Source organism: Coccinella septempunctata, chromosome 7 (assembly GCF_907165205.1).
Source record: "Coccinella septempunctata chromosome 7, icCocSept1.1, whole genome shotgun sequence".
Lineage (NCBI taxonomy): Eukaryota > Metazoa > Arthropoda > Insecta > Coleoptera > Coccinellidae > Coccinella > Coccinella septempunctata.
In genome coordinates this window covers 4,128,375-4,155,379 of record NC_058195.1, presented here as the reverse complement: position 1 = coordinate 4,155,379, position 27,005 = coordinate 4,128,375, and the positions used below count along the sequence as shown (strand labels likewise).

The window sequence follows — 27,005 nt, the reverse complement described above, 5'->3', positions numbered from 1 at the left end:
GTCGTTCTCTGATACTTTTATACTTTGCCATCTACGGCTTGGATTATTTCGTTGAGAGCATTAACGTGACCTGAGTTTGAATGTAATTGAGATCGGAAAATTTATAATGATCTTTGATCGATTGTTCGTATTTCCTACACTACAATTTCTCCTGAGGATTCGATGAAAGTTTATCATTCGTTCGATCAAGAAAGAAAAAATTCAAGGAAGGTTTCACACTCATAACAATACTACACTATTTCTCTGATTTTAATCTCATTTTCATCACCCAAGATGGCTGAGCTACAACCCCTAGAAGTTCGACAAAATTTCATTAAATCCAAGAGAACGTTTCTTGTGTCCCCTCTTCGAATTATACATTTTCTGCATTTATCAGCTCGTAGGTCTTTTTTGGACCACCGAATCATCTGCGGAATGAAGATCATCAAGATTGAGATGGAGTATAACAGCATTTCTCATCGTGTAAACAATACTAATGACAGCGCAGAAGTTGAGCACTCATTAGCAGTTGTTCCTTAAGACGCATATAAGAGGAAAAATAAGAATGGATGTCGGCATGATCTCTCCAACAGTTCTGAATCTACAAATTTGCGAAACAGACATTTCGAAATACACGTGAAAGTTGATTCATTCATTAGCGCTCCTGATTTATTATTTCCGAAATTGAACAGCTTTCGTACTGCGATAAGTTGATGGATCTCTTACGTGTAGTCTTGATGAGTTGATGAATTATTGTGGGATATGCCGAAGAGCTATCGAGGATGGTATCCAAATGAACTTCCACTCAACATTTTGCTACTTCACTGCCCAATTCATCATTGAAGATAGTTTTTTTAAATAATTCTATCAGAATGATAAATTCATTCATTTCGTGATCAATGTGCTTCTTTTATTCTGCAGTATTCCATGGTTCTTGGTCCATCTTGTTGCATTCTGGGTTAAAATCAAATAGATCTCAATTGAAAATATTCAAGGCTTTGACACTTTTAACGGTTCTAACCTACATAGATTGTAATCGATTTTGATATGACAGAAGGTTTCATGGAACATCTTAGTTTAAATATTATCAATCATTCTCCATTATCAAGAAGTTTAACTTTCTCATCATAAGTCGAAAATCACAACCATCATGACTATTTGTTATCATTTTATGAAGGAGGACACACTGCTATTGTTTGGTACATGAACTTTTATCAATTGAATTTTAATCAATCATAGGTTGAATGACTACCTGGGCCTTCTAAATCATATGAATGGTATTTACATAATAATATATTATGATCCCATATATTATCCTTGTGGAAGTATTGTAAAATCTAAAAATATTTCCCAAAATGTGTATATAATTATGGCAATAGAAGTGTATCCCAAGTTTAATAATTATATTGCGTGATTTGAGTCTATATCCTAAATTTATTCAAAACCATCATAGACTGTAATAGGGGAAAATGAAATATTTTGAATCTGGCATTAATATGAGCAGGGAAACAGAAATAAAATCGTATATTTTTGGAGAAGTGGCTTCAGCGATACAGTTTCTTACAGACAGTGTGTAAATTTCAAAAACCACCATTAATATCTCGGTAAAATAAAAAGGTACCACCCTTAAAATCGCAGCCCCCATGCAGAAGCATAAAAAATGCAAAAATAGGTAAACCTTGGTTCATAGGAGAACGTTTTTATACGGTTAAGGTTTATATTTGTTGACTCTTCATCTGTCGGTATTTATCTGTCAAATTCTTATTTACTCTCCCATAAAAGGCACCTTCTTTCCTTAAACAGTTGAATCAAAACACAGAGTGTTTTCAAAAGTGAGCAGAAGTCATTTCACCAAAAATTGTCTATTTAAAATATTCAAGATGGCTGAGCTACAACCCCTAGAAGTTTTGTATAGGTGATTGATGGTGAACGACCAGTTCTACCTTGTGTTAAATGAAAGCATCTCCTTTAAATACACCTTGTATAGGTATAGTTTCGATAAATTTCAGTGCTAGATCCAAAACATCTCACTTTCGCCTCTTGAATATATAAATACACCTAACTAGCACCAGACGAAGAAACAGACTTATCCATCTTCTTCACGTCATCTGTGTCAACCTGACACTTAACGCCTTCTCTTGCTGATGCTGCCTGAATATCGGACAGCAAAAAGCCATAAGGTGGCGTGTCCAAATCCATAGACTTCGATGGGTTCTTGTAGATAGCGGAGGTGATCTTGAGCTTCTGGTGGTGCTGAGACCTCTTCAAGGGCTCGTCGTTCAAGTAGCCGTTGTACAGGTTGTATCCGTAACCTTCATTATCGTAGCACTGCTGTTTGGTGTAGCTGTACGATTGGTTCGAAAGGCTGGTGCTGGACTGGGTCAGTCCGGTTTTGATTTTGCCGATGCCGATGGGTTCTGGAAGACTTCTTTCTGTGTAGCCCAGGTCGTCTGGTTCCGCCATTTGGGCCTCTTCGCTGGAACTGAAGAAATTGTGAATTTACTTGACTGAGAGACACTACTGAGAGACAGGCAAAAACAGAGCACTGTTTTTTATATTTTGTGAAGCTCATATCACAATTGTAAAGGTATAGGTACCTATACTCCATTCACTTTTATTTTAGCACTCGGTTGGCCATGGAAATTTGACACATTTCACTCTGTATAGTGCGAAAATGTGGGGTTAACTGTTGTTACGTATTTTATCACTATGTCGAATCTCTTCGGAAAATATGTGACGAACATAATTGAAGTTTATACAAACTGATTGAAGGGATACCAAATCCAGTTATTTGCATGGAAAATACAAGAGATCAGTGTAATATCATAATATACCCTAGCTTGAGGAGAGTTAATGTTCGTTATCTTCTTCATGGCCAACCGACTGCTAAAATAAACTTGAGTAGAGTATATTTTATATCAAAAACACCTTATAGAATTTCAGTGACCTAAGTTTAGATATTATCTAACATGGAACATTTGTATCCACACCTTGACCTATTATTACTGAAGAATTAGCCATGCAGTATATCCTCCGTTACCAGCAGGTTCGATAACACCATACTTAGGGCTATCTCGGCTGAAAATCTGAAAGTTCAACGAGGCTTTCTTACGCCCCGTGCAAAACGAAGCCACCAAATCCAGAACTTAATCTGTTTTTAATTTAACTCCGAAAAGTACACTCCTTTCTTATCGAATGGAGTAGCACCTTGCGAAAAAAAAAATAGCCAGGTGCAATTCCATCGTGAGTTTTCAATTACGAGTGCGCAAATACTCTACATTATATAACGGGCATGTCGATTTGGCGTAGTCAATTGGAACACAGCGGGCTTCCATTTTCGAGATGCATAAAATTCCTGCCGACGTTATTGAACACCGGCAAGAGACTTTCCTGTGCTGTCCGTCAATTCGAATTCAATCAGAAGTAGATTGCTACTACCAAATCGATGGTACTTTGGGTGGATTGAAATATAAACATATCGTAAAACTTATGCTAAAAGCCGGCTTTCGAGATGAAGACGCAAAGCTGGTGGTTTCGGGATTTTATTGACGTGACTGTCATTTCGTTGTCTGCAATTTGACGCGCGTGCCTTACTATAGGATGTATTGAAAAGTTCCCAGGTCTCATATATACAAGAAAACTAAATTTTTTTCTCGTATAATGTGCCGTTTTCGAGTAATTTGATGTTGCTGTAATTGATACTTTGGCTGAATACAATTCTGTTTAAAAGAACCACAGATGTGTAGTGTCACAGATTCAGCTAGTTATGCTGAAGTAATTTTATTTCGTTCAGGGATGGCACAGCTCATTATGAAATCTTAAAATGGCTATATCTTTTTATCAGGCCAGAATTGGAAGAAATGGTACATAAAAAAAGTGTTTCTTTTGACCACAAGACTTACTCTGTATAGTTTCGAAAGCCTTAATGATTTTCATTCTTTCTGTTCGTTTTTCAATATTTTCCGACAAATTTGACCTGAATAAATAAATGCTAAAATAACCGGATTTTCCAAATATGGGTTATAACCACCACAAGAGTTTCGCTATAACTGAAGCATCGTCAGGTTGACAAAGGTGAGTGAAATTTCATCTTGGCAAAATATTTCTTACAGCACACAATAGGAATCAATAAAAAAGGTATATATCTCACCTATCAGCGTTATTATGCACAAGAGCACATTGATTGCTGAAGTTAGCTATGCTGAAATTGGAAGTTGAAGCATTGGAAGCCCCTGTAGGGCTGCTTCTGACCCCTTGCTGAACTTCCACTATGAATATTCCATCTCTAGCACCTGGGGAATATCTCATTGTGGTTTCACGACTGTCGATTTCTAAATCCTGGATAAAAAAAAAGAAGTTATTTCAGTTTTCTTTTCATTTCAAAACCAAAATTGGAAGACTGAGATTTTGAATGTTTAGTATTTCAATCTAAGTTACCGAAGATGAATTCTGCCTTTTGAATCGGAGATACATATCAACACATATACAGGATGGTCCAACAAACGGCTTATGGTGAACAGAAAATAGTATATTTTATTATTTCTGAATGTAATGATGCTCCTGGATACAGATACGATGATCAATTCGATCAAAGGGTCGTGGATATAAGTTTATAACTTATAATATTATTTCGTTCAGTGGATCGTATAGATCAGACGTGTTTGTATTTTGAGATCATTACGTAGCTCAGATTCGTCTTTCGTATTTGTATACTATGGAAAAAGAGTTTTTCTTCAGTTTTAACTTACATTTCTCTCTTCAGTTTCCACAATTAGGTGATTATTTTTCAGCGTCATTGTTATTATACTTCCATTGGTACTGGAGTGATTGCTCCTAACCTGACTAGTATTTACAACAGTACTATCACATATTTCTACTTCCTCCGTACTCATGTCTAAGTGAGTATCACATAAAACCTGAAAAAAAAATTGTTTTATTCAGTACTACAGATTTTTTGAGTCTCAACAGGTAGATTGCATTTTGCGATAGGCCCTTGGCACGTTTTTGACTTTTCTCCTGATGTAATCAATCAATATTTGAGTTCTTCATTGTTTTTGAGTTACTAGAAATGAACGCAGAGCTCCAATCTGAAGCTTTGATCAGACTAGACTAGTAGTTTAGTCGAGTACTCGTAAATCCTAGTCTGAACAAGGCTTAATAGATTTTCACCTTCTCTTTAAATGAGCCAAGTGTGGCCAGATAATTTGAATAGCAAAAGCGTTGAAAGAACTGCATTCGCTTAGGATAAAACTCTGAAATTACTGTTGGGTTGAAATTTGGAAAATTATGCATGTGCGTGTAGAAATGCTCTGGCAAAACGGCCATTTAATTCCAAATTATCCTTCACATCTGGACCATCTTCATTAAGTCAATCGGCCGATTTTGTTGTGAATATAATAAACGATCCAGAAGGCCATGACAGAAGGAGTTTCTTGGAAGTTCACTTGTTTCTGAGAAGAATGTGGTCTTAAGTAATTTCGTATTTCTATCCCCTTTCTCAAGTTTCCAATCTTTATTTACTCTGCCACCCTTTGATCTTTTATGCACACCTTTCGTTTGTAAGAAAAAGGTTGTAACGTTAGCCACATCATCCCACCCTTGAAAAGGGAGCAAAGAGCACAGAGTGCAGTGGGCCGAGGATCACTACAATTGGAGTCGGTGTTTTTTTACGGATCAGTCTATGGATAGCAATAATTTTAGCGTGTGTACTTATGAGATACAGTTTCAGGAGAGGAGAATTTAGGATAAAACCCCAGTAAAAAAAGCCTTTCTCCCCGTTAGTGTAGTGGATTGTGAGGAATAATGAATCTGCTTACAAAATAAACTGATTGAATTCGGTTTTTACCAAACCTGTTTTAAAACAGTGAACGTTTTTGTTTTCGATTTGAGCTCACTATTTTCCAATGCATGGAAAATTTCAATTTTGATATTGTTCTTGTGAAAATTCCGATCAGATTCGAGAATATCATGATTGAATTCAAACATTCGGTCATTTAAAAACCAGAATGACAGAAAAGGAAACTTTGAATACGCCACTGGTTAGCAGTGGGCAATAGCAACCAAATTAAAAACAGCATTATATGATTGGGTCGAAAATTCATTGCATTTTTCTATTGCCGTCCTTGTTTGGACTACGGCTATTTGACTTTGCGAAAGTCAAATGTCCCGGGCAAGCTCAAACGTTTGAATTTTTCGTCTCTCTCCGTTTGTCGCCATTGTTTTAGCCTGAAAAAAGATGGACGATCCGACTGACAGATAAAGAACTGAATGCATTTCTTTCGGTTATTAAACCCGTGTTTTGAACATTATGTTGCTATCTATGCAATAATAGCGACTAGACGAAAACGTAGCCGCATTTATTTTCAGCGGGTTCTGCCTAATTCAAGGTCAGGGACGTACTTTGTACTCCGGCCCAGTCGCTGACTCACTTGTGTGAAGGTTCTAATGAACTTTTACTTTCATTAGGCGCTGTCTGAATATGCACAAGATTGATTGTTTGGTTTTCGAATTGGAGGCTTCCTTGGATCATTTCTGGTTCAATGGAAAAACGACTCTTGAATATTCAATATTATCTGTGCCTTTTTGAATAATTTATGAATCAGTTGGGTTAGGTTAGGATGTCCTCAAATTTCTCCTACATTGAGGCAGAGTTAGGATTAACCTTTAGGTTAGGATGAGGTTTGAAGGACTGAATTTTAATTTTTCAGAACATTTCCTTGCTATGTTGAAACAATTTTCCTCTTTTCTTTTGAATTGGTTGGGACCTTTAATGCCCTGCACAGTCCCGAGTGTCTCTGTCCTATAGGTCTGACAATTTATGGAGTGTGAGGAACCGCATGACTTTAGTGTTACATAAAGGAATACAGTTTTTCTGAGTCAAATCCTTAAATTCTCATTTTGACGTAGGTAGATGGTAGATATAGTCTTAGAGCTCAGAAGTGGACGCTGCATCTAGATCCATCATCGTTTTACCTTGAAGAAGTCCGCATTTTCCAACAACCTCGGTTAAAAGTTGGGTAAATTTGATATGTCATTTACTGAAATTCGAGTAAGGGGACAAATTCTATCGCAAAAATTCCATATATATCGAATTCTATATTGGCGTGTCCAATCACATGAATTTGATACGTAGTTACACGAGAGCAACCTTCAATTTTCCATTTTTACGGCAGCATCTTTGCAGGAGGTCCTATCGATTGGGCAAAACGTCAACTGAGAGTTCATTTTTCCTTTTAACAATGAAGGAGCTGTTCAATCCTAAGAACACGGCTTGAGTGAACTTTTTCCAATTGACGTGCAGTGGAAATGGAAGAAATATTGTGAAAAACTCAAAGGAAATTTCACATTTCCTTCAAGACCTACGTGAATTATCTTCCAGAAACTGCTTATTTCTTGGCATTGCCATTTTACCCTTTACCATTCGAATCAGAATTGATAAAATGCCTTTTTTTAGCGTTTGTATTTGTATGTTTTCTTTCTTAAATAACCACATTCTTCTTCAACTGAAATTTTTGGAAAAAACCAACCAGAAGTCCATCAGAAAATTTCAAATTGTCCTCTGCGTTGTAGAAATTTGTGATCTCCTGGTACATTTTTCCAAGAAGAGTTCAAACGATGAATCAACTCAACATAAACCTAGCGTAAGATGCACACCCATAAAACCGAAATTTTATGCAATTTCACGGAAAACGATGTCTTATCATTATAGTTAAATCAAGTTTCTCGAGAAATGGGAATGTGTATAACATACACACTGTTCTTCAGGAATATTCTTGGTGATAAAGCAATATAACATGATTTATTGCTCATAAAAGGAATAAAAGGATTAGCTGGAGAATTTGGTATGTTTATGATTTTATCAGATATCTTTTGAACTCTTCCCTACTTCAAAGTAGTGAAAATTTTTTAATTCAGCAGATTTGAACAAAGCCACCTCACAATAACACTAGAAAAATGAGATCAAACTTTCAAGATTGACGTGAAAAAAAATCCTAAAGTCTAGATATGCTTTATTCATCACTGTCGGGTTTGGCAGAAATAGTAACAAACAGATGATTTAAAAAGTATGAAACTATATTCAAAACAGAGCAAACGCATAAGATATAGAAGTAAAGAACACATATTTCAATGGAAAAAAAGAAAAGCTAACTGAAATTTTCGGAAACATCTATGTATTCCTCTCCATTATACAGGGCGAGTCTTTGACTCGTACAAATATTTCAACAGTAGATTCTTGTGGTCAAAAGAAACACTTTTTTCCTTTACCATTTTATCCGAATCGGCTCAGTTTAAAAGATACAGGCTGTGAAAAACCGTTTGATATTTTAGTTCTAACTCACGACCGGTTCCAACGAATGAAATGAAATTCGGAATATAGTTTTCAATTTATTTGATGAATCTTTTTCGAACACAAGATATCACCCACGTCTTCCAGTTTCCTCATTACGACCATTACGTACCATAAAAATACCAAGAATTTAAAGAACCCTACTCTTGAAACTAAGTTGGACGGTATCTAATGAATATTTGAACGTTTTGTAAAATAAAAGTGTTCTCCATATTTTCTCGTATAATGCGCCGTTTTCGAGTAATTTGATGTTCAAAAATAAAAAATTGAAATTTGAAAAATTGGATAATTTGGCTGAATACAACTCTGTATTACATCCACAGATGTGTAGAGTCACAGATTTAGCTTGTTATTCTGAAGGGAATTCTGTTTTTCTAGGTGTGGCACTGTGGCACAGCACATTATGAAATCTTAAAATGGCTATTTCTTTTTATCAGGGCCGAATAGGAAAAAATGGCATAGGAAAAAAGTGCTTCTTTTGACCTCAATAATCTACTGTTTAAATATTTGTACGAGTCAAAGACTCACCCTGTACAGAAATGAGTTCTACATGAAAGCCTACTCTAATAAATTCTCTACAGTATAAAGAAATTGTGGCCAGAGCTAATAGGACTTCCTCTTCCTTAATAGGTTCTATAATTTAGCATATCTAGAATGAACCTATCGAAAAATCAGTCTCAGGAAAGATCTGCTGCATATACACCCTTTCCGCACTTCTGACAAGTAACTGGTGCTATCACAATAAAGCACTCGAGCCGTAGCTGTACAAGATTCTGCCTTTTGTTGTCCTTTTTGGTCGAAAGTTGTCCTAAACTGCTCGGGCAGGAGTCAACGTCCTGCCAGAATAGCGAAGCAGTTTCAAATATCGCAATTAAACACTTATTATTACGTTGCACATAAAATCCAACCGAAAAAGTGATTATCGGTCAGTACCACGCCAGTCACAGATATTCACTTTTTGGATAGTCATTAGCTTGTTTGGTCGTTCCTTTGTCTGAAACTGGGTCTCAGTGGCGTTCACATTGGTAGGGTTCAATAAGTGAATATTCAGTTTCATGTGCATAACTATAGTTCCTTAGGAGAATGAATTGAACACTATGAATGCTTTTTATTATCCATCAATGTTTGTATTTATGCGATAGTCCTTGATTACGGTATATTCCGGTGACTTGAAATAGTCCTGTAACTTGGGACAATTACTTTGCAGATTTCTTTGTTTCTCACCATTTATGAGTGAAGCGACAAACTTATAAGATTGTGTGGCGTCTTTTCGGTTAATTTAACTATTAATTCCTGTTGAGTTTTCCGTGACTAGAGCGTTTGTATTGACAGGAAAAATTTACGAATTCAGGAGAGTGAAAGCGCATTTTTTATGGCCCTTATACTTTCTAGTGTCCTGTACATGTGTTTCACTTTGTGCATGTGTAATTTGCTTCTGGATACGTGGGATATTGGGATATTAGATATGCCATGAAACAAGGTTGTGTACAAATCAAACGGCAACTCGGATCTCATTCATTTATTCTGTTGTTTCATAGGGTGACTTGGGACAATGCCGAATAGATACAAGCGGCGCATTGGCAGCAGGAAATATGCCGATTTTTCGTAGGATATTATTATTTACGTTATTTCCACAAATGAATCACCAAAGAATGAAAGAAATCAAAGTTTCCTTGTTTTGTTTAGTTTTTTTACATTCGATTTGCAATAAATTTACTTTCGGTGTAATAGGGGTTTATCATTTAATTTCCTCACCTAATTTCAACTATATAATAACAAATTTTAATTTTTTGAAACTATACACCGTCCCAAGTCACCTAGTTCATTTGTGAGTTGAGAAATCAATAGATTTTAACTTGTGTCCAAAGCCTCCCAAATCGGTGGGTGACTTGGGACAAGTATATTTTATTTTTTTCAATATTTATATCCGAATTCTGAAGCATGGTGTACATCCTAATCAATAGTCTGAGTCAATAAGCATATTCGAACCTCTTTTTCAGATAAAAATAGGTCACCGTTTTGAAAATATGAGAAGTTGAATTCAACAATCGTCCCAAGTCACCCGAATCTACGATATATCAGTCAAGCGATGAGATTTCTTATTTTTTCATTGACCTATCCTGGTACCACCCATATTTCCATCGAATATTGGCTAAGATCATCATTCGCGCAGTCATAAAACGATATCTCATTTTTATTCTCGGAGAGAACAACGACAGTCCTTGTAGTTTACAATTATTGCACTAAAACCAAAATCACCAAACTTTCATGTTATTATTTTCGAAGGTGAACAAGAAATCTAGACTAGCCAGTGCATGTTGCATTGCCTTAGCGATGCAATAAAAACCAGCGTTTGTCAAAATAACTCGGCAGAATAATGCATAATTTATATACAGCTGCTCGGAAAGTTATCGTCAACGTTGAACTCTAAGATGAACTACTATGTTACTTTTTAGTATGTTATACCAAAGCAACAATCGATGGAATGGCGACACTATGGTTCTCCAAGATCTAAGAAGTTTCGTGTCCAAAAATCTGCAGGAAATGTTCTTGCTTCAGTTTTTTGGGATTGCCATGGAGTAATCATGATTGATTTTCTGGATAAGGGTAGTACAATAACCGGAGATTCCTAGACATTACTGACCACTCTACTGGAAAAAATTAAAGGGGAAAGACGCGGAAAGCTACCCAAAAGTGCTTTGTTTTTGCAGGACAACGTCCCTGCACACAAATCTCATGTTGCCATGCAAAAAATTCGTGATTTAGGGTTTGTATTACTAGAACACCCCCCTTATTCACCAGATTTGGCTCCATCCGACTATCATCTCTTTCCTCAACTGAAAAAAAGTTTAAAAGGTCGTAAATTTTCTTCCAACGAGGAGATAATGAAAGCTGTGGAAGTCTTGTTTGCAGGGCAAGAAGAAACATTTTTTTTTGAAGGTCTAGAGACGTTGCAGGTTCGCTGTAATAAATGTATCCAATTCAGAGGAAAATATGTTGAGTAATAAAATATTTTCTCCTTGAAATTTTGTTTGATTCTATAGTAGGCTAAAAATTTTTCAATATATCCTCGTATTTTCGATTATTTTTACTTCCAGAGACCAAGAATTGAATCTTGCATCTTCATCATGATGCCTAGCAACATACGATTTTTCGTCAAACAACGAAGAAGTTCCTAATCTGGAGAAAAATCCTCGAAATATTCGAACATATCGTTCAGTTTCGGAACAGCTGTATGTACATCGTTTATAACAGTGATGTTGGATTGCGGAGCCAAATAATTTGGCCTTGGTGCATTTGGTGACCTCAATTTCAAACGTTGCACTTTTGGAGATTCGTATAGTTGGTCTCTCCACGTCTCTTCAGTTCTCTCTGTCGCTAATTTCTACCTATTCAAACATGGGCAGGACAAGGATGAAGAACTTAGACCGATAACGCCAAAAATTGCAATTGGGAATGCCTCGCCTGGTTCGAATCCCGCTGCTACAGGTCCGGATCAGAGATCTGTTCGAGATAATGAGAGGTTTCCAAGTAATATCTGCTTTCTGAAATTCGATTGAAGGACCGATATTAGCTGTAACAAGGAGGGATTAACGGTCAACCTGCAGGAGGTATTGATGGTAAAAACCTGATTTGCTAATTGGTAAAATTAAGAAAGCACCTGATATTTTCCGACACTAGGAATTCCTATAACTCCATACTTATATCTACTGATTAAATAAATACACAATAAACTGCATATTCTGAATGTCACATCACAACAAACAGCAAATTCAGGTGAAAAAATATTCATTTTGTGAGAAACTTGTTCACCTGAAAAGTTTTTCATTTCAATCTTCAGAGCAATGAACATCTATGTACTGGAATATACTTCTAAGATGCTGGGCTCAGTACAATTGGATATTTCGCAATTATTCACGAAATGCTTTCCAAAATATCTGGGCCAATGCATAATAATATTTCATTATGGAATTTGTTCGCAAATGTCATTTAAATACAAAGATCACAATTGAAGAGGTTAAGATGTAACAGTGAACTATCGCTGAATGAACTCATTTCATTCTGAATTTCAAAGTGTTGAATTTGGCATCAACTCCTTTTTGTTTTTCGAAATCTACATGTCCATATAGACTTTTCTCTATGATATCAAACCTATAAATCAGAAGATGGAATTACATTTTTCAGTCATATCCTCTGTGGAATAATTCACGTTTTCTCGATATAGGAATAAAAGATCTGTGATAGATCAACCCGCTGCAGCATCTATTCACGAAAACTGCGTCTGCCTTCAATGCAGTTCAATAAAAATTTAATGACCCATCAATTCTTTCCCTCAATATATTCTCGGATTCTGCATCACCAAATAAGCAGGAGTTCTTGAAGTTATCAAGGGCAGCTGCACTAAAACTCATGCACTCCTTTATTTTCGTCAAAATATCACTGTGTGTTATTTCTCTCGGAAGGATTATAATTATTTATCGCCAGCATAATTTATTCGAACAATTAAGAGGCATGCTGCAAGAGTACTTAGCATCTTTCGAAATCTCATTTCGGAAAGTGGGCAGTGGTCCTCAATAAATCGACTGAATATTCATCAGTAGGTACGATTTTTTACCAGAACCTAACCAAACTCTTTATGAAAATTTCATTTGAAGCAGAATCACAACAAATTCAGTGAATACCATGTTCGGAGGTGTATGTTTGTGTATCACACACAAAATATGGTCCTCTGATTCAGCTGAATTAAGAGAAAAACAGCCAATAACGTTTCTTCATATAAACAGACATGTATGTAGTAACATAATTTGACACTACCTAGCACATCGTAAAGTAATCTGAATAAAAAAACTCGCGCCAGCTATTCTTTTCACTAGGAAGAATAGCAAACCTACCAGAGTAGCTGCTAGTCGGAGACAGAGTTTGCTGTTATCTAGGATGGTAGCGATAACGAAGTAGTCAAAATCAAATTATGTACTAGTTTATTCACACCTTCGGAAACTGATTATATGTACAACGGAGATATGTGTAGCTATGAAAGATGAGCGAATCTATCAGCAAACATACATTCGGGAAATTCTATCCGGCCACGAGCACTTTATAGAGTTTATACCGGGTACAGTGAAAAATCAAAGGTTGTTCAATAAAATGCGCCAACCAGAACTGACGAAATGGATACTAAGGATGACCCCGCGAAGTGAAATGACTTGCTATACGGTATCGGGATGTAATTAATTGTATTTCTCCAGAAATGAAAGAAACATAAACACGGCGGATCTACTCGAGACTTTTATTTGCCACCCCAAGGGCTACGCTCCATGACTGATAGCGACGAAAAGGTCTATTTTGAGCGCAACTACGTGATTTCACTGACGACGAGCTGTATCTCGTATTCTCTACCCCAAGGGCTTACGCACCATGACTGATAGAAAAGAAGAGATTTCTATTTCAACACTTATGACGCGGGAACGCGAACAGGGGGTTTGACGGGGACCTTCTTTTCACTACCCCAAGGGCTTACACACCATGACTGATAGCGAAGGGAAAAGTCAGACTCGAGAAACAGGGTGAAGTACGATAAAAGATAACAGGTCGTCGCGAGGGAAAATCTGCTTTTATAGGCATATCCCCCCACACGTTAAAAATCTGAAAATTCCAGAATGCGACAAGAGTGAAAAACGTCGTCAGCTCCGGTTTATCGCATATCAATATCAGAAAAACGTAAAAATCTTCAACGGCATGCAAGAAAATGCATGCATGCATGCAGATAAACGGTTTTTTACATTTACTCTGCCTATCGGAATGAATGTACTGAATATTTGAGAATTAAATATCTTCAAAGGCGGAAATGTGAAATGAGAGGAATGCACTAAAATGAACTCCAATTTTCTCAGAAAACTGGGATTCATTACACTAGATATGAAAGTCTTCAATCAGATTTTTGCTGTTTAGATGTGTTTTAAATATCTTTCTTAGGCTCCAAGGGAACTCCTCCATCGATTCTTTCTTCATATATCTCTGTCTGATCCTTCTGAGCCTGTTTGATCTTTAGATACTTGTACGTATTCTTTAATGCTTCGATTTCTGCACTATACCTACTTCCATTCTGCCTTCTTCTTTTCTGCCTATCCATATATTAAGAAGATGGCATTTTCCCAGTCCAAACTTCATACTGATATCGTCGAAGAATTCTTCAGAATCTGTTGCATTTGGTTTTTAGTTGATGTAAGGAGTTTTAAATGGTCCTTGGGAAGGAGATGATACCACACCATCACAGTTTTACTGCTGCTCTTGATGGAAAATGGTGATGTTTCTGATGTTCCATCTGCATTATTTTCTATGTAGGGCTAGTTAATCGGTGGTGGTCCAAGAGATGTTAGCGAATGAGTAGCTCAGTGCTGAGCAAGGGTAGATATTAAAATCTTTATCAGATTTTTTCTGTATAGAAGAGCTTTAAATATCCTTCTTAGACTCCAAGGGAACTCCTCCATCGATTCTCTCTTCATATATCTCTGTCTGATCCTTCTGAGCCTGTTTGATCTTTAGATACTTGTACGTATTCTTCAATGCTTCGATTTCTGCACTATACCTACTTCCATTCTGCCTTCTTCTATTCTGCCTATCCATATATTATGAAGATGACATTTTCCCAGTCCAAACTTTATACTGATATCGTCTAAGAATTCTTCAGAATCTGTTGCATTTGGTTTTTAGTTGATGTAAGGAGTTTTAAATGGTCCTTGGGAAGGAGATGATACCACACCATCACAGTTTTACTGCTGCTCTTGATGGAAAATGGTGATGTTTCTGATGTTCCATCTGCATTATTTTCTATGTAGGGCTAGTTAATCGGTAGTGGTCCAAGAGATGTAGGCGAATGAGTAGCTCAGTGCTGAGCAAGGGTAGATATTGAAATCTTTATCAGATTTTTTCTGTATAGAAGAGCTTTAAATATCCTTCTTAGACTCCAAGGGAACTCCTCCATCGATTCTCTCTTCATATATCTCTGTCTGATCCTTCTGAGCCTGTTTGATCTTTAGATACTTGTACGTATTCTTTAATGCTTCGATTTCTGCACTATACCCACTTCCATTCTGCCTTCTTCTATTCTGCCTATCCATATATTAAGAAGATGACATTTTCCCAGTCCAAACTTCATACTGATATCGTCGGAGAATTCTTCAGAATCTGTTGCATTTGGTTTTTAGTTGATGTAAGGAGTTTTAAATTGCCCTTGGGAAGGAGATGATACCACACCATCACAGTTTAGCTGCTCTTGATGGAAAATGGTGATGTTTCTGATGTTCCATCTGCATTATTTTCTATGTAGGGCTAGTTAATCGGTGGTGGTCCAAGAGATGTAAGCGAATGAGTAGCTCAGTGCTGAGCAAGGGTAGATATTAAAATCTTAATCAGATTTTTTCTGTATAGAGGAGCTTTAAATATCCTTCTTAGACTCCAAGGGAACTCCTCCATCGATTCTCTCTTCATATATCTCTGTCTGATCCTTCTGAGCCTGTTTGATCTTTAGATACTTGTACGTATTCTTTAATGCTTCGATTTCTGCACTATACCTACTTCAATTCTGCCTTCTTCTATTCTGCCTATCCATATATTAAGAAGATGACATTTTCCCAGTCCAAACTTTATACTGATATCGTCGGAGAATTCTTCAGAATCTGTTGCATTTGGTTTTTAGTTGATGTAAGGAGTTTTAAATCGTCCTTGGGAAGGAGATGATTCCACACCATCACAGTTTTACTGCTGCTCTTGATGGAAAATGGTGATGTTTCTGATGTTCCATCTGCATTATTTTCTATGTAGGGCTACTTAATCGGTGGTGGTCCAAGAGATGTTAGCGAATGAGTAGCTCAGTGCTGAGCAAGGGTAGATATTAAAATCTTAATCAGATTTTTTCTGTATAGAGGAGCTTTAAATATCCTTCTTAGACTCCAAGGGAACTCCTCCATCGATTCTCTCTTCATATATCTCTGTCTGATCCTTCTGAGCCTGTTTGATCTTTAGATGCTTGTACGTATTCTTCAATGCTTCGATTTCTGCACTATACCTACTTCCATTCTGCCTTCTTCTATTCTGCCTATCCATATATTATGAAGATGGCATTTTCCCAGTCCAAACTTTATACTGATATCATCGAAGAATTCTTCAGAATCTGTTGCATTTGGTTTTTAGTTGATGTAAGGAGTTTTAAATCGTCCTTGGGAAGGAGATGATTCCACACCATCACAGTTTTACTGCTGCTCTTGATGGAAAATGGTGATGTTTCTGATGTTCCATCTGCATTATTTTCTATGTAGGGCTAGTTAATCGGTGGTGGTCCAAGAGATGTTAGCGTATGAGTAACTCAGTGCTGAGGAAGGGTGATGTTTCTGATGTTCTATCTGCATTATTTCCTATGCAGGGCTACTTAATCGGTGGTGGTCCAAGAGATGTTAGCGAATGAGTAGCTCAGTGCTGAGCAAGGGTAGATATTAAAATCTTAATCAGATTTTTTCTGTATAGAGGAGCTTTAAATATCCTTCTTAGACTCCAAGGGAACTCCTCCATCGATTCTTTCTTCATATATCTCTGTCTGATCCTTCTGAGCCTGTTTGATCTTTAGATGCTTGTACGTATTCTTCAATGCTTCGATTTCTGCACTATACCTACTTCCATTCTGCCTTCTTCTATTCTGCCTATCCATATATTATGAAGATGGCATTTTCCCAGTCCAAACTTTATACTGATATCATCGAAGAATTCTTCAGAATCTGTTGCATTTGGTTTTTAGTTGATGTAAGGAGTTTTAAATCGTCCTTGGGAAGGAGATGATTCCACACCATCACAGTTTTACTGCTGCTCTTGATGGAAAATGGTGATGTTTCTGATGTTCCATCTGCATTATTTTCTATGTAGGGCTAGTTAATCGGTGGTGGTCCAAGAGATGTTAGCGTATGAGTAACTCAGTGCTGAGGAAGGGTGATGTTTCTGATGTTCTATCTGCATTATTTCCTATGCAGGGCTACTTAATCGGTGGTGGTCCAAGAGATGTTAGCGAATGAGTAGCTCAGTGCTGAGCAAGGGTAGATATTAAAATCTTTAATCAGATTTTTTCTGTATAGAGGAGCTTTAAATATCCTTCTTAGACTCCAAGGGAACCTCTCCATCGATTCTCTCTTCATATATCTCTGTCTGATCATTCTGAGCCTGTTTGATCTTTAGATACTTGTACGTATTCTTCAATGCTTCGATTTCTGCACTATACCTACTTCCATTCTGCCTTCTTCTATTCTGCTTATCCATATATTATGAAGATGACATTTTCCCAGTCCAAACTTCATACTGATATCGTCGGAGAATTCTTCATAATCTGTTGCATTTCGTTTTTAGTTGATGTAAGGAGTTTTAAATGGTCCTTGGGAAGGAGATGATACCACACCATCACAGTTTTACTGCTGCTCTTGATGGAAAATGGTGATGTTTCTGATGTTCCATCTGCATTATTTTCTATGTAGGGCTAGTTAATCGGTGGTGGTCCAAGAGATGTTTGCGAATGAGTAGCTTAGTGCTGAGCAAGGGTAGATATTAAAATCTTTAATCAGATTTTTTCTGTATAGAGGAGCTTCAAATATCCTTCTTAGACTCCAAGGGAACTCCTCCATCGATTCTCTCTTCATATATCTCTGTCTGATCCTTCTGAGCCTGTTTGATCTTTAGATACTTGTACGTATTCTTTAATGCTTCGATTTCTGCACTATACCCACTTCCATTCTGCCTTCTTCTATTCTGCCTATCCACATATTATGAAGATGACATTTTCCCAGTCCAAACTTCATACTGATATCGTCGGAGAATTCTTCAGAATCTGTTGCATTTGGTTTTTAGTTGATGTAAGGAGTTTTAAATTGCCCTTGGGAAAAAGATGATTCAACACCATAACAGTTTTACTGCTGCTCTTGATGGAAAATGGTGATGTTTCTGATGTTCCATCTGCATTATTTTCTATGTAGGGCTAGTTAATCGGTGGTGGTCCAAGAGATGTTAGCGAATGAGTAACTCAGTGCTGAGGAAGGGTGATGTTTCTGATGTTCTATCTGCATTATTTCCTATGCAGGGCTACTTAATCGGTGGTGGTCCAAGAGATGTAAGCGAATGAGTAGCTCAGTGCTGAGCAAGGGTAGATATCAAAATCTTAATCAGATTTTTTCTGTATAGAGGAGCTTTAAATATCCTTCTTAGAATCCAAGGGAACTCCTCCATCGATTCTCTCTTCATATATCTCTGTCTGATCCTTCTGAGCCTGTTTGATCTTTAGATACTTGTACGTATTCTTCAATGCTTCGATTTCTGCACTATACCTACTTCCATTCTGCCTTCTTCTATTCTGCCTATCCATATATTATGAAGATGACATTTTCCCAGTCCAAACTTTATACTGATATCGTCGGAGAATTCTTCAGAATCTGTTGCATTTGGTTATAAGTTGATGCAAGGAGTTTTACATCGTCCATGTGAAGGAGATCATTCTGCACCATCACAGTTTTACTGCTGCTCTGTATGGCGAATCCGTATAATGAGTAGAATTCACTCTAGGAGATATTATCATTAGAATTATCCTCAGAATGAGGTGCTTGCTGAAAGTCTTCTCAGTCCCAGATTAAACTGGCAATCTTTGGTCCTTCGACGAGCCAATGCCGACCCATATTTTCGGTACCGCTGTCTCCAGCCACACCATTAATGAAAATTGCATTTGGCGTTTCGGGCGGTCCATGTTTCCGCCACGATCTTTGTTCGTCACGTAGCCTAGAAGAGGAAGACCCACCGGGGGCGCACTGCTAGCCGCGTATAGGGCCGCAACGCAGCGCTAGGCCCCCGACTCGCCGAATTTCGGGAGTGAACGGCCGGTCGTAGACCCGGGCCAGCAACCTCCGAAGCCCCTTCGCGATGCCCGTTTGGGGTTACGGATTGCGAACGCAGATTTTAGACGGGACAGCTGCGGTACGTCTTTATCCGTTTGAAGGATCGCGGCAGGAAATTGGGCGTTAGATAAAGACATTATACGTCCGTGTCTCTTGGGTGGGTCGGGTGGAAGCGTTTTGGACAGATCGGGTACTGTTCTGCACTAAAATTGGTCGATATACAGGGTGAGTCTTTGACTCGTGCGAATATTTCAACAGTAGATTCTTGAGGTTAAAAGAAACACTTTTTTCCTATACCATTTTTTCCTATTCGGTACCGATAAAAAGATATAGCCATTTTTAGCTTACATAATGAGCTGTGCCACCTTGTGTTTCTTTTGACCTCAAGAATCTACTGCCAAAATATTCGTACCAGTCAAAGACTCACCCTATATACAGCCATTGAAAGGATACAGCGGCTCTCTAGCTTGGCAGAATCTAATTATGTAGAAACGCCCGAACAAGTCCATCTCCGATTCCAAGGGGACAATATCTAAGATTTAATTCAAAACCGTATCGCTTCAACCCTTAGTGTTACAACCCCAACCCTTATATTTTGATTAGGGAAGATGGGGTAAGTGATACCTCATTTGAAAGGCCTTTTTATTCTGAGTTCAGCTTATCCAATTATTTTTCATTCAATTCATTCGTTTTCGAAATATTCACATTTAAATTTAAACAACGTTTTTGCATGGTTTTTCCTTTAATCATATTGTGTGAATCAATCGAATTTTCACTCATTTATTCTGCAATTTCGATTATGAATCTGCTGTGCAGTTAATGAAAGTTTGATTCCAACACTATGTTTAAAGAAATGACCAATACTGTACAAAATTTGAATTTGAATATGTTAAAACGAAGGGACTGAATGAAAAAACAACCCAACCTTATTTTCCCTTTGTTGACTATCAATTTCAAACCCTGTAACTTACAGTTGAATGGCCATCCTCGAAATATCTAGAAAAAGTACAGGTAATGAGAGAGTTAAACCTCAGATAGCCTGGTACATCTCATAAGCGAGCCTACCTAGTGCTGTTATTATTAAAAGTAAGTGCAACTAAGCATTGAGAAGAACTTTAACACGATGCTATATGTAAAAGGGAAGATTGGGAAAAGGAATACACTACCCAAAATTTCAAAGTTAATACCATTTAAAGGTACACAGATGGTTCAAAAACCACGATAATGAATATACGGCCAAGTACCAAGTGTACAATATCCTTATGGTACTTCTCGAGTGTTCTTCAGGCAGAAATCTCTTCAGACTGGATTTCTGATCACTTTAGAAGGAAGGGAGCATCAACGACACTTACAGGTTCAGAGCTCCTGTGATATGTGAAAATTCACCTCTATGAAAGAGTTTCTGTAGAAGGACAAAACCAAAACAGAAACACTCTGAAGGAATGTTCCAGGATTGGATCATTCCAAGTCCCTTCCAGATTTTGAAACTGCAAGATCCAAGCAGTATTTGGGTCTGAGTAAGGATAAGTTACTCCTTCACACTGGCTTCCACACAGGACAGGAAGCATATGATGAGAATGGGCTTATCAGAAACTGTCGACTGTAGATTCTGTGAGGAAGAGACTGCTGTTGACTTGCTGACCTGCGCAAGGAATGTCTTGGAGGAGAAAAATATCCAAACAATGAGCCTCCTTGAACCCCCCTCAGATACTGGAGATACTTGAAAAGGTGGCTACTTAAAGCTGTCACTTTTTACCTACCAACAGTGGATCACTGAATCATTTTGATGATCCTCCTAGTCGAAACATGAAGTCTCATTTAACCAACTGTTTCTAGTTTGAAACGAAAAAAAATAAACTATGATATAAATTAGCTTGAACGAAAATCCAATCAAATCCCAAATTGTTCGGAACCTGCAGCCCGCATGGAAGATTATTATTTGTCGTCCCTTGAAGAGAAAGGAAACGAACGCCATTGTATTGCCAAATTGCATTTCGCAGGATGCAGCAGCAGATAGTAAATCAATCTTTGGATGGCTGTTATTTAAAGATTGTATAATGTATCATGGGCGCTTTTTTTATTGGTAATAGGATAGTTCGTACCAAAAAGAAACCGGTCGTAAGCCCGTATCTCAGGCTTTCCATATATTGCATACTAAAATATCGAAAATCAGGTCGGTATCAAGGTAAAGGGATCCGAACATTTTTAAGCAGTCTATATTCTATTACAAAATCGATGTACCTACTGGGATTATGGTCCGATGTAAAATGACAAAAAACTATATGAAGAGCTTTGAGAGCATTAAATTAATGAAAATCAATACCGAATTTCACAAGAGCGATGGTCTTAACTCATTGTATTTCCTCAGTGATTCAAATGGCACCTATTCAACCCAGACAGGCTAGTAACCTCGTAGTCTCCATTCTCCCAATGTCAAAGTAATTCCAGCTGTAAAAATTGCATTCTTAGACAGAATTGCGTTTCCGGTTCGAACAGCAACTCGAGCTATATGGTTAGATGACGCAATGTGCAAGGAAGAGTGATCTGGTCGATGTGGTAGGCAATTGGAGTTTAAAAATAGTTCATAAAATGATTTGTTCGACGTCTCAAATCACGTTGAACACTTAATAGATGTTCAGTGTCGTATACGGCTGCTACAGGGTGGGGTTAAAAGGGCAATGCGGTATAACCCACCCTGATAAACTTCTTCTGACAGATACTTTTATGTTTTATGCTCGTCGTGGGTTCTTATCTTTTCCAATTGTTCATAATTTCAGAATTACCATCGTGTTCTTCAATAAGTTCATTTGTCGACAAGTGTCAGTCACTTGTCAGTGGAGTGTAGACTATCCAACATACATTTGCGCGCGAAATTTAAATTTCGTTTAGTTTTCTTGATTTTCCCAGCTTTTTTCGAATTTCTCTTCCGGTTAAAACATTCTACAATATATGAGGAAGGTTTTTAAGAAAAAATTATTGAAATCGGTGCAGCCATTTTTACGTGATGCGATGACAAAGCAAAATAGGGCTCCATTTTTATTTATAAGGATTATGCCAAAGAAGTAAGGAAAATTCTCATGAAAACTTCATTATCTTAAACAATTTGTATCTATCGCTTTTACCTTGACTTGCAGCCTGATATTTCTACTCTACATCTCAAAAACCTAACACGTCTACAATTCTCAACCAAAATGCTCGATCTTACAGTGAATCTAACAGAGAGATAATTCAAACTATTTAACAGGTTCTGAATCTCATATAATGCAAGAGAAATGAAAACATTTATCTGAAGTGAACCTTGATTTTCGATGAAAACTCAAATTTATGGCAGAGGAAATGTAAACTTTTCTTTGTCAATTGTGGTTCTTCGTTCGATTGAAAAGAACCTCCGTCCTGGGCTATCCAAAATGGTAGGGTAGTCATTGCGTAGCATCCGAAAGCTAATTCATTTTTAATTATCGATTTCACGTTGAAGCAAAACCGCAATATTCTCATTAAGCGTATAGTTGGTATTTTGGAGGTTGTTCATTATATGCATATCAGACGCGTGTAATTGTTGCATTGCCTCGAATAGTAATTTTATATAGAAACATGTGATCACAACCTTGCACCGCATTTCCGTTTGTCAAAACATTCGTGGCCTGTATCCCTCCAATTCTGGTGATAAAAAAAAGAAGCCTTGTTTTTCCACTTGGAAAAGTTGACTCAGATACCTTGTGGAAGGAAGATCTTAGATTAGAAAAGATCACAAAACCATTTACTTATTATAAATTGGTAGTTTTTCTGAGAAAATATTAGTTCATCAATCAATAAAAGTTGAAATCAAGTTTTTTCACTCCGTTGAAAAATAAGGCGTCTGTTACTTCTTAAAACTTAGTTTCTGTGGTTTTTCATAATGTAACTAGCCTGAAAGCAAATTACGTACCCACAAAACACCTAATTTCTTCAACATTTCCTAATTCTTGAAATGATAACGAAGGAATCATAATATATAAGAATATTTTCTTGTTTTATCTTCTTTCTTGGAACTGATGGAAATTCAGGCAATCGATTACTTTGCCTGCAAGTCCCACAACCAAACCAACTCCAATTAGTATCGTGTGTTGCCTCACACATATCTGTTTCGCACATTTCTACCTCTAACAATCATAATAAATGGCACAAAGTATAATTTTCCAACTGAATTTTCAATCTGAACGATGGATTTAACAAATTCGTTTAAGTCAAATCGATGAAAATCCCTTTGAAGAAAAATTTCACAATAGATTCGACTGATAAGAATTTACAGTGTGTTTCTCGTTAACGGATCGCTGTATTTTGTGACTTATTCATTGAAAAAAATTGAGAAACGAACCACAAAGTGATGGTACTCATTTTCATGGGATATCCAAATTTTCTATCGGAAAAACTAGCGAACATACATTGGTCATTATCAAAAACCAAAATTTTCAGATTTTGCTGCTCGTCAAAACTGAATGGTATATATCTGACAATTTTTAATTCATTTTAATCGTAGGTTTTCCCGAAAACTGCATAATTTTCCTCGCACAAAAGACTTTAGAAAAATTTTCCTTATATTTTCTGAATGTTCAATAAATTTTCAATCTGAATATAAATGTCAGTCCTCTGCAAATGATAGCGGGTTCTATGACTAAAGGAGTGCAATTTCATGAATCCATCAATTTTCTAGAAATAAACCGTTAACATATATTGCAAAATGGCGAAGGAACAGGTCCAAAAAAAATTGATAGTTAATCGAATAGAATTTCTATATTCCTATCAAACGTAAGATGTAGCTAATAATAATCAACGATTAATTGAATATTTCAAAAGAGGAAGTACAGAATTAGTATTCTGGTGGTAAAAAATATTGTTAATCTTCGATTAATCCAGAAATTCTTGTTGTATTTTCGATGAATAATGTAATTATTGAGGACGCATTCTAAAATGCCTTTTTTTTTAATGTTGTTGTATTTGAATGTTGTTCTGTGCACACCGTAGGCTCAAGGCAATGAAGAAATGATGATATTCGATAAATAAAGTATGATGTATTGTAGAAATATTGGCAAGGATAGAATCATTGTCAACGGTCATTACCTTATCACTATTCAAAAGATGAGAATGTAATGGCTTGCTCATCGATTCAATGGTCCCGTCTCTTTCTAGCATCTCGTCACAGCTGCTTTCTTTCCTCTTCTTGTATTTTGCCCATAAAATTCTGTGAAAAAAAAACTTTCATTTAAAACAATCATCATCAATGTTGGGCACTAAGCAGGCTCCAACTCCATTGAAGAATTAGGTTTTGCTCTGGATATTTTGGTCGAATTTAATGTTTTCAGTTTCTTAAACGGACCGTTTAAGGTTTTGAGTCATATTTTACCTTATTCCGAAAGCTGCAAAAACTGAAATGACGAGCGGTATCAGAGTGAAGCCACATGCTAAGAAAAGGACCTCCAAATCGCTCAAACCTGAAAAGAGACGCAGGATAAATTCAGGATCATCTAGCACGGTTCTGGAGTACTCACCGTCATCTACATCGTCTATGTAATGTCCTTTGTCGTTGAAGTAAACGGTCCCAATGGCCTTAGAAGACACATTGAGCGGTATTGAAGTGGATGCAGTCTCATCAAACTGGATGATTTCCTCATTTTCGTATGCAGATGTTGAATTCAGTGTTATCATCACTGTCTGCGAAACGGCATCTGTCATTGTTATTCATATCAAATTCGAAATTTTTCCAGGAATCTGTTAAGTTTTCTCGCCGTTCATTTTATTCACGTACATCTGAAATAATGAATGGATAAATATTTGGAGGAACCCATGTTCTCTATCTTCAAATATTTATATTTTAGGGAAAATGTCCTATTCCGAAAGACGATTCAAAGAACTGATTTTAGGACAGTTCTTTACCTTGTTTGTCATTCATGTAAATGATAAATTATTGACAGATGAAAATAAAAGCAGAAACCTTTCGTGATGAAAGTAGTATCTTCTTTTCCTGATAAATTAAATCCCATAAAAGGCCAAAAGTTATGTTGCAATCTGTTATTATTTTATTTATTCAGAATCACCCTCAGAAGATTGTCACACTTCTTTGCTAACTGTGTGTATTCTGAAGAATTCAGGCGATACAAAGTTTGAAAACAAAATGCTAGTAATGTGCATTTTGTGCCCAGTGCTTGCGCCATTTTGCAACTCCTTTATATAATTTATTGGTGAATGATAATGATATTGTATATGCAAGGTGTAAATAACAAATTGCGAATAAACTGATTCCTTGTCAAAAAATTGTCAATTGTCAATCAAATTAACTCTATTACCTGTGTAATACTAAAATTTAAAATGACCTTCATTTTTAACAGTTTGAACAAAATCATACAGATTCTCATACGTTTTATATGAAAAACAATGAAAAAATAGAGAAACTGGAAAGACTGGGTTAAAATAAATAGTTAAATGTGAAAATTAAAATAAAATGTATTCCAAAACATAAAATGAACAACTTGATATACAAAATTCGAGCAAAACAATTGCTTGCCATATTACCAACAAAACTAACAGAAAATCTTCTTCGAAAAAGGCGGAAATATTAAAAAAAGTAAGCTGCTACCAACTTTCTTTAAAATTTTTCTCATTCGAGTAAGAACAATATGAATCTAGTGAGTGAAATGACCACTGATGTTTTCAGTGGGTTCAGCAAAAATACTCCAGTGAGAACAACATTTCATAACTATGTCAATAAACATGTTGTCAGCAATGTTGAGAAACATGTTATTGAAAACCATAATTTACCAGGATACACAGTGTTTTAATCAATATTTATATGTTGTAGGAACATCTGACACGAAAAAGACATGTTTTTTCCAACCAATATGAAGCCAAAACTTATGCTAACATTACTTTTCACGAACAATCTGATTCTTAGATATCGTATTTCCAATTTCTTTTCACATATAGCAATTTAATATCTCAAGATTGAGATCATCACAAATTAAACCAATTATTTTGAATTTCATTGTGAATTGATGAAATTTTCGAAATCCATTTACTCAATTCCAATCATTTCAGTGAAAAAGTCAAGAAAACAAGGAAGAATCAATTTATATCGAACTGAATCTAAAAATCTGCCAACAACGGATCAATCACCAATTGTTCTCCTATCAAGAAAATACTGATAAGAGAAAAAAAGCCTGATTGTCTTAATAATTGAGAATAAATTTCAAGGAGTACAGTTTCCGCTATATTAATAATACTTACAAGATGAATGGATCAACACTCAACACCAACACCGGTACACTAGGTCAAATCGGGTTGTTATTTCGAAGGTATAAGAAGAATCAGGTGTTAGAGAATGATATTCACGGCACTCCTCTCCAGGACCTCTCTGATGCTGCAAAGGGGATGCTGCGCAGGACCAGGATGCCCATTGATCCCGGCAACAATATTTAGGGATGATGCAGGACCGGGGTTGTTTCATATTCAGATCTAATCAGGTGGTGGTACTTTCACCTAACAGGTGAGGTTTAGTTTAATCTATTCTTGGCTTATGGAACATTCATTCTTTGAATTAATTATGTCAATAATATTATTGTAATGAATGTAATGCTTTATTCTGAATAAAACCTACTTCAACAACTCCGTTTACAAGTCATATTTCATCATTTTATGAGTTTATTGAGTGTCCCTTTCAAATTTTAGAAAGATTGATCCAATTTAAGATTGAAAATATCTTGAAGATCTTTTACAAAGTTGTCAAGGAGGTT

General features: G+C 36.6%; 1 protein-coding gene across 1 annotated transcript; it reads right to left on the bottom strand.

Moving 5' to 3' along the window:
* Positions 1 to 1,820: 1,820 nt before the first annotated feature.
* LOC123317189 lies at positions 1,821 to 26,694 on the bottom strand. Its single transcript, XM_044903587.1, has 7 exons — positions 26,500 to 26,694; positions 24,768 to 25,026; positions 24,623 to 24,710; positions 24,340 to 24,460; positions 4,728 to 4,895; positions 4,130 to 4,317; positions 1,821 to 2,461 (listed from the first exon to the last, which is right to left on the bottom strand). The coding sequence occupies exons 2-7, from the start codon at positions 24,949 to 24,951 to the stop codon at positions 2,038 to 2,040; spliced, it is 1,173 nt and encodes a 390-aa protein (XP_044759522.1). The 5' UTR covers positions 24,952 to 25,026; positions 26,500 to 26,694; the 3' UTR covers positions 1,821 to 2,037.
* Between the last annotated feature and the right edge of the window lie 311 nt (positions 26,695 to 27,005).

Coding starts and splice junctions, on each gene's coding strand:
- LOC123317189 (XM_044903587.1), bottom strand. CDS start 24,951: ATGACAGATGCCGTTTCGCAGACAGTGATGATAACACTGAATTCAACA. Junction 24,711..24,767: donor CATAGACGATGTAGATGACG/GTGAGTACTCCA, acceptor GTCTCTTTTCAG/GTTTGAGCGATTTGGAGGTC. Junction 2,462..4,129: donor GTGCATAATAACGCTGATAG/GTGAGATATATA, acceptor CAATTTCTTCAG/TTCCAGCGAAGAGGCCCAAA.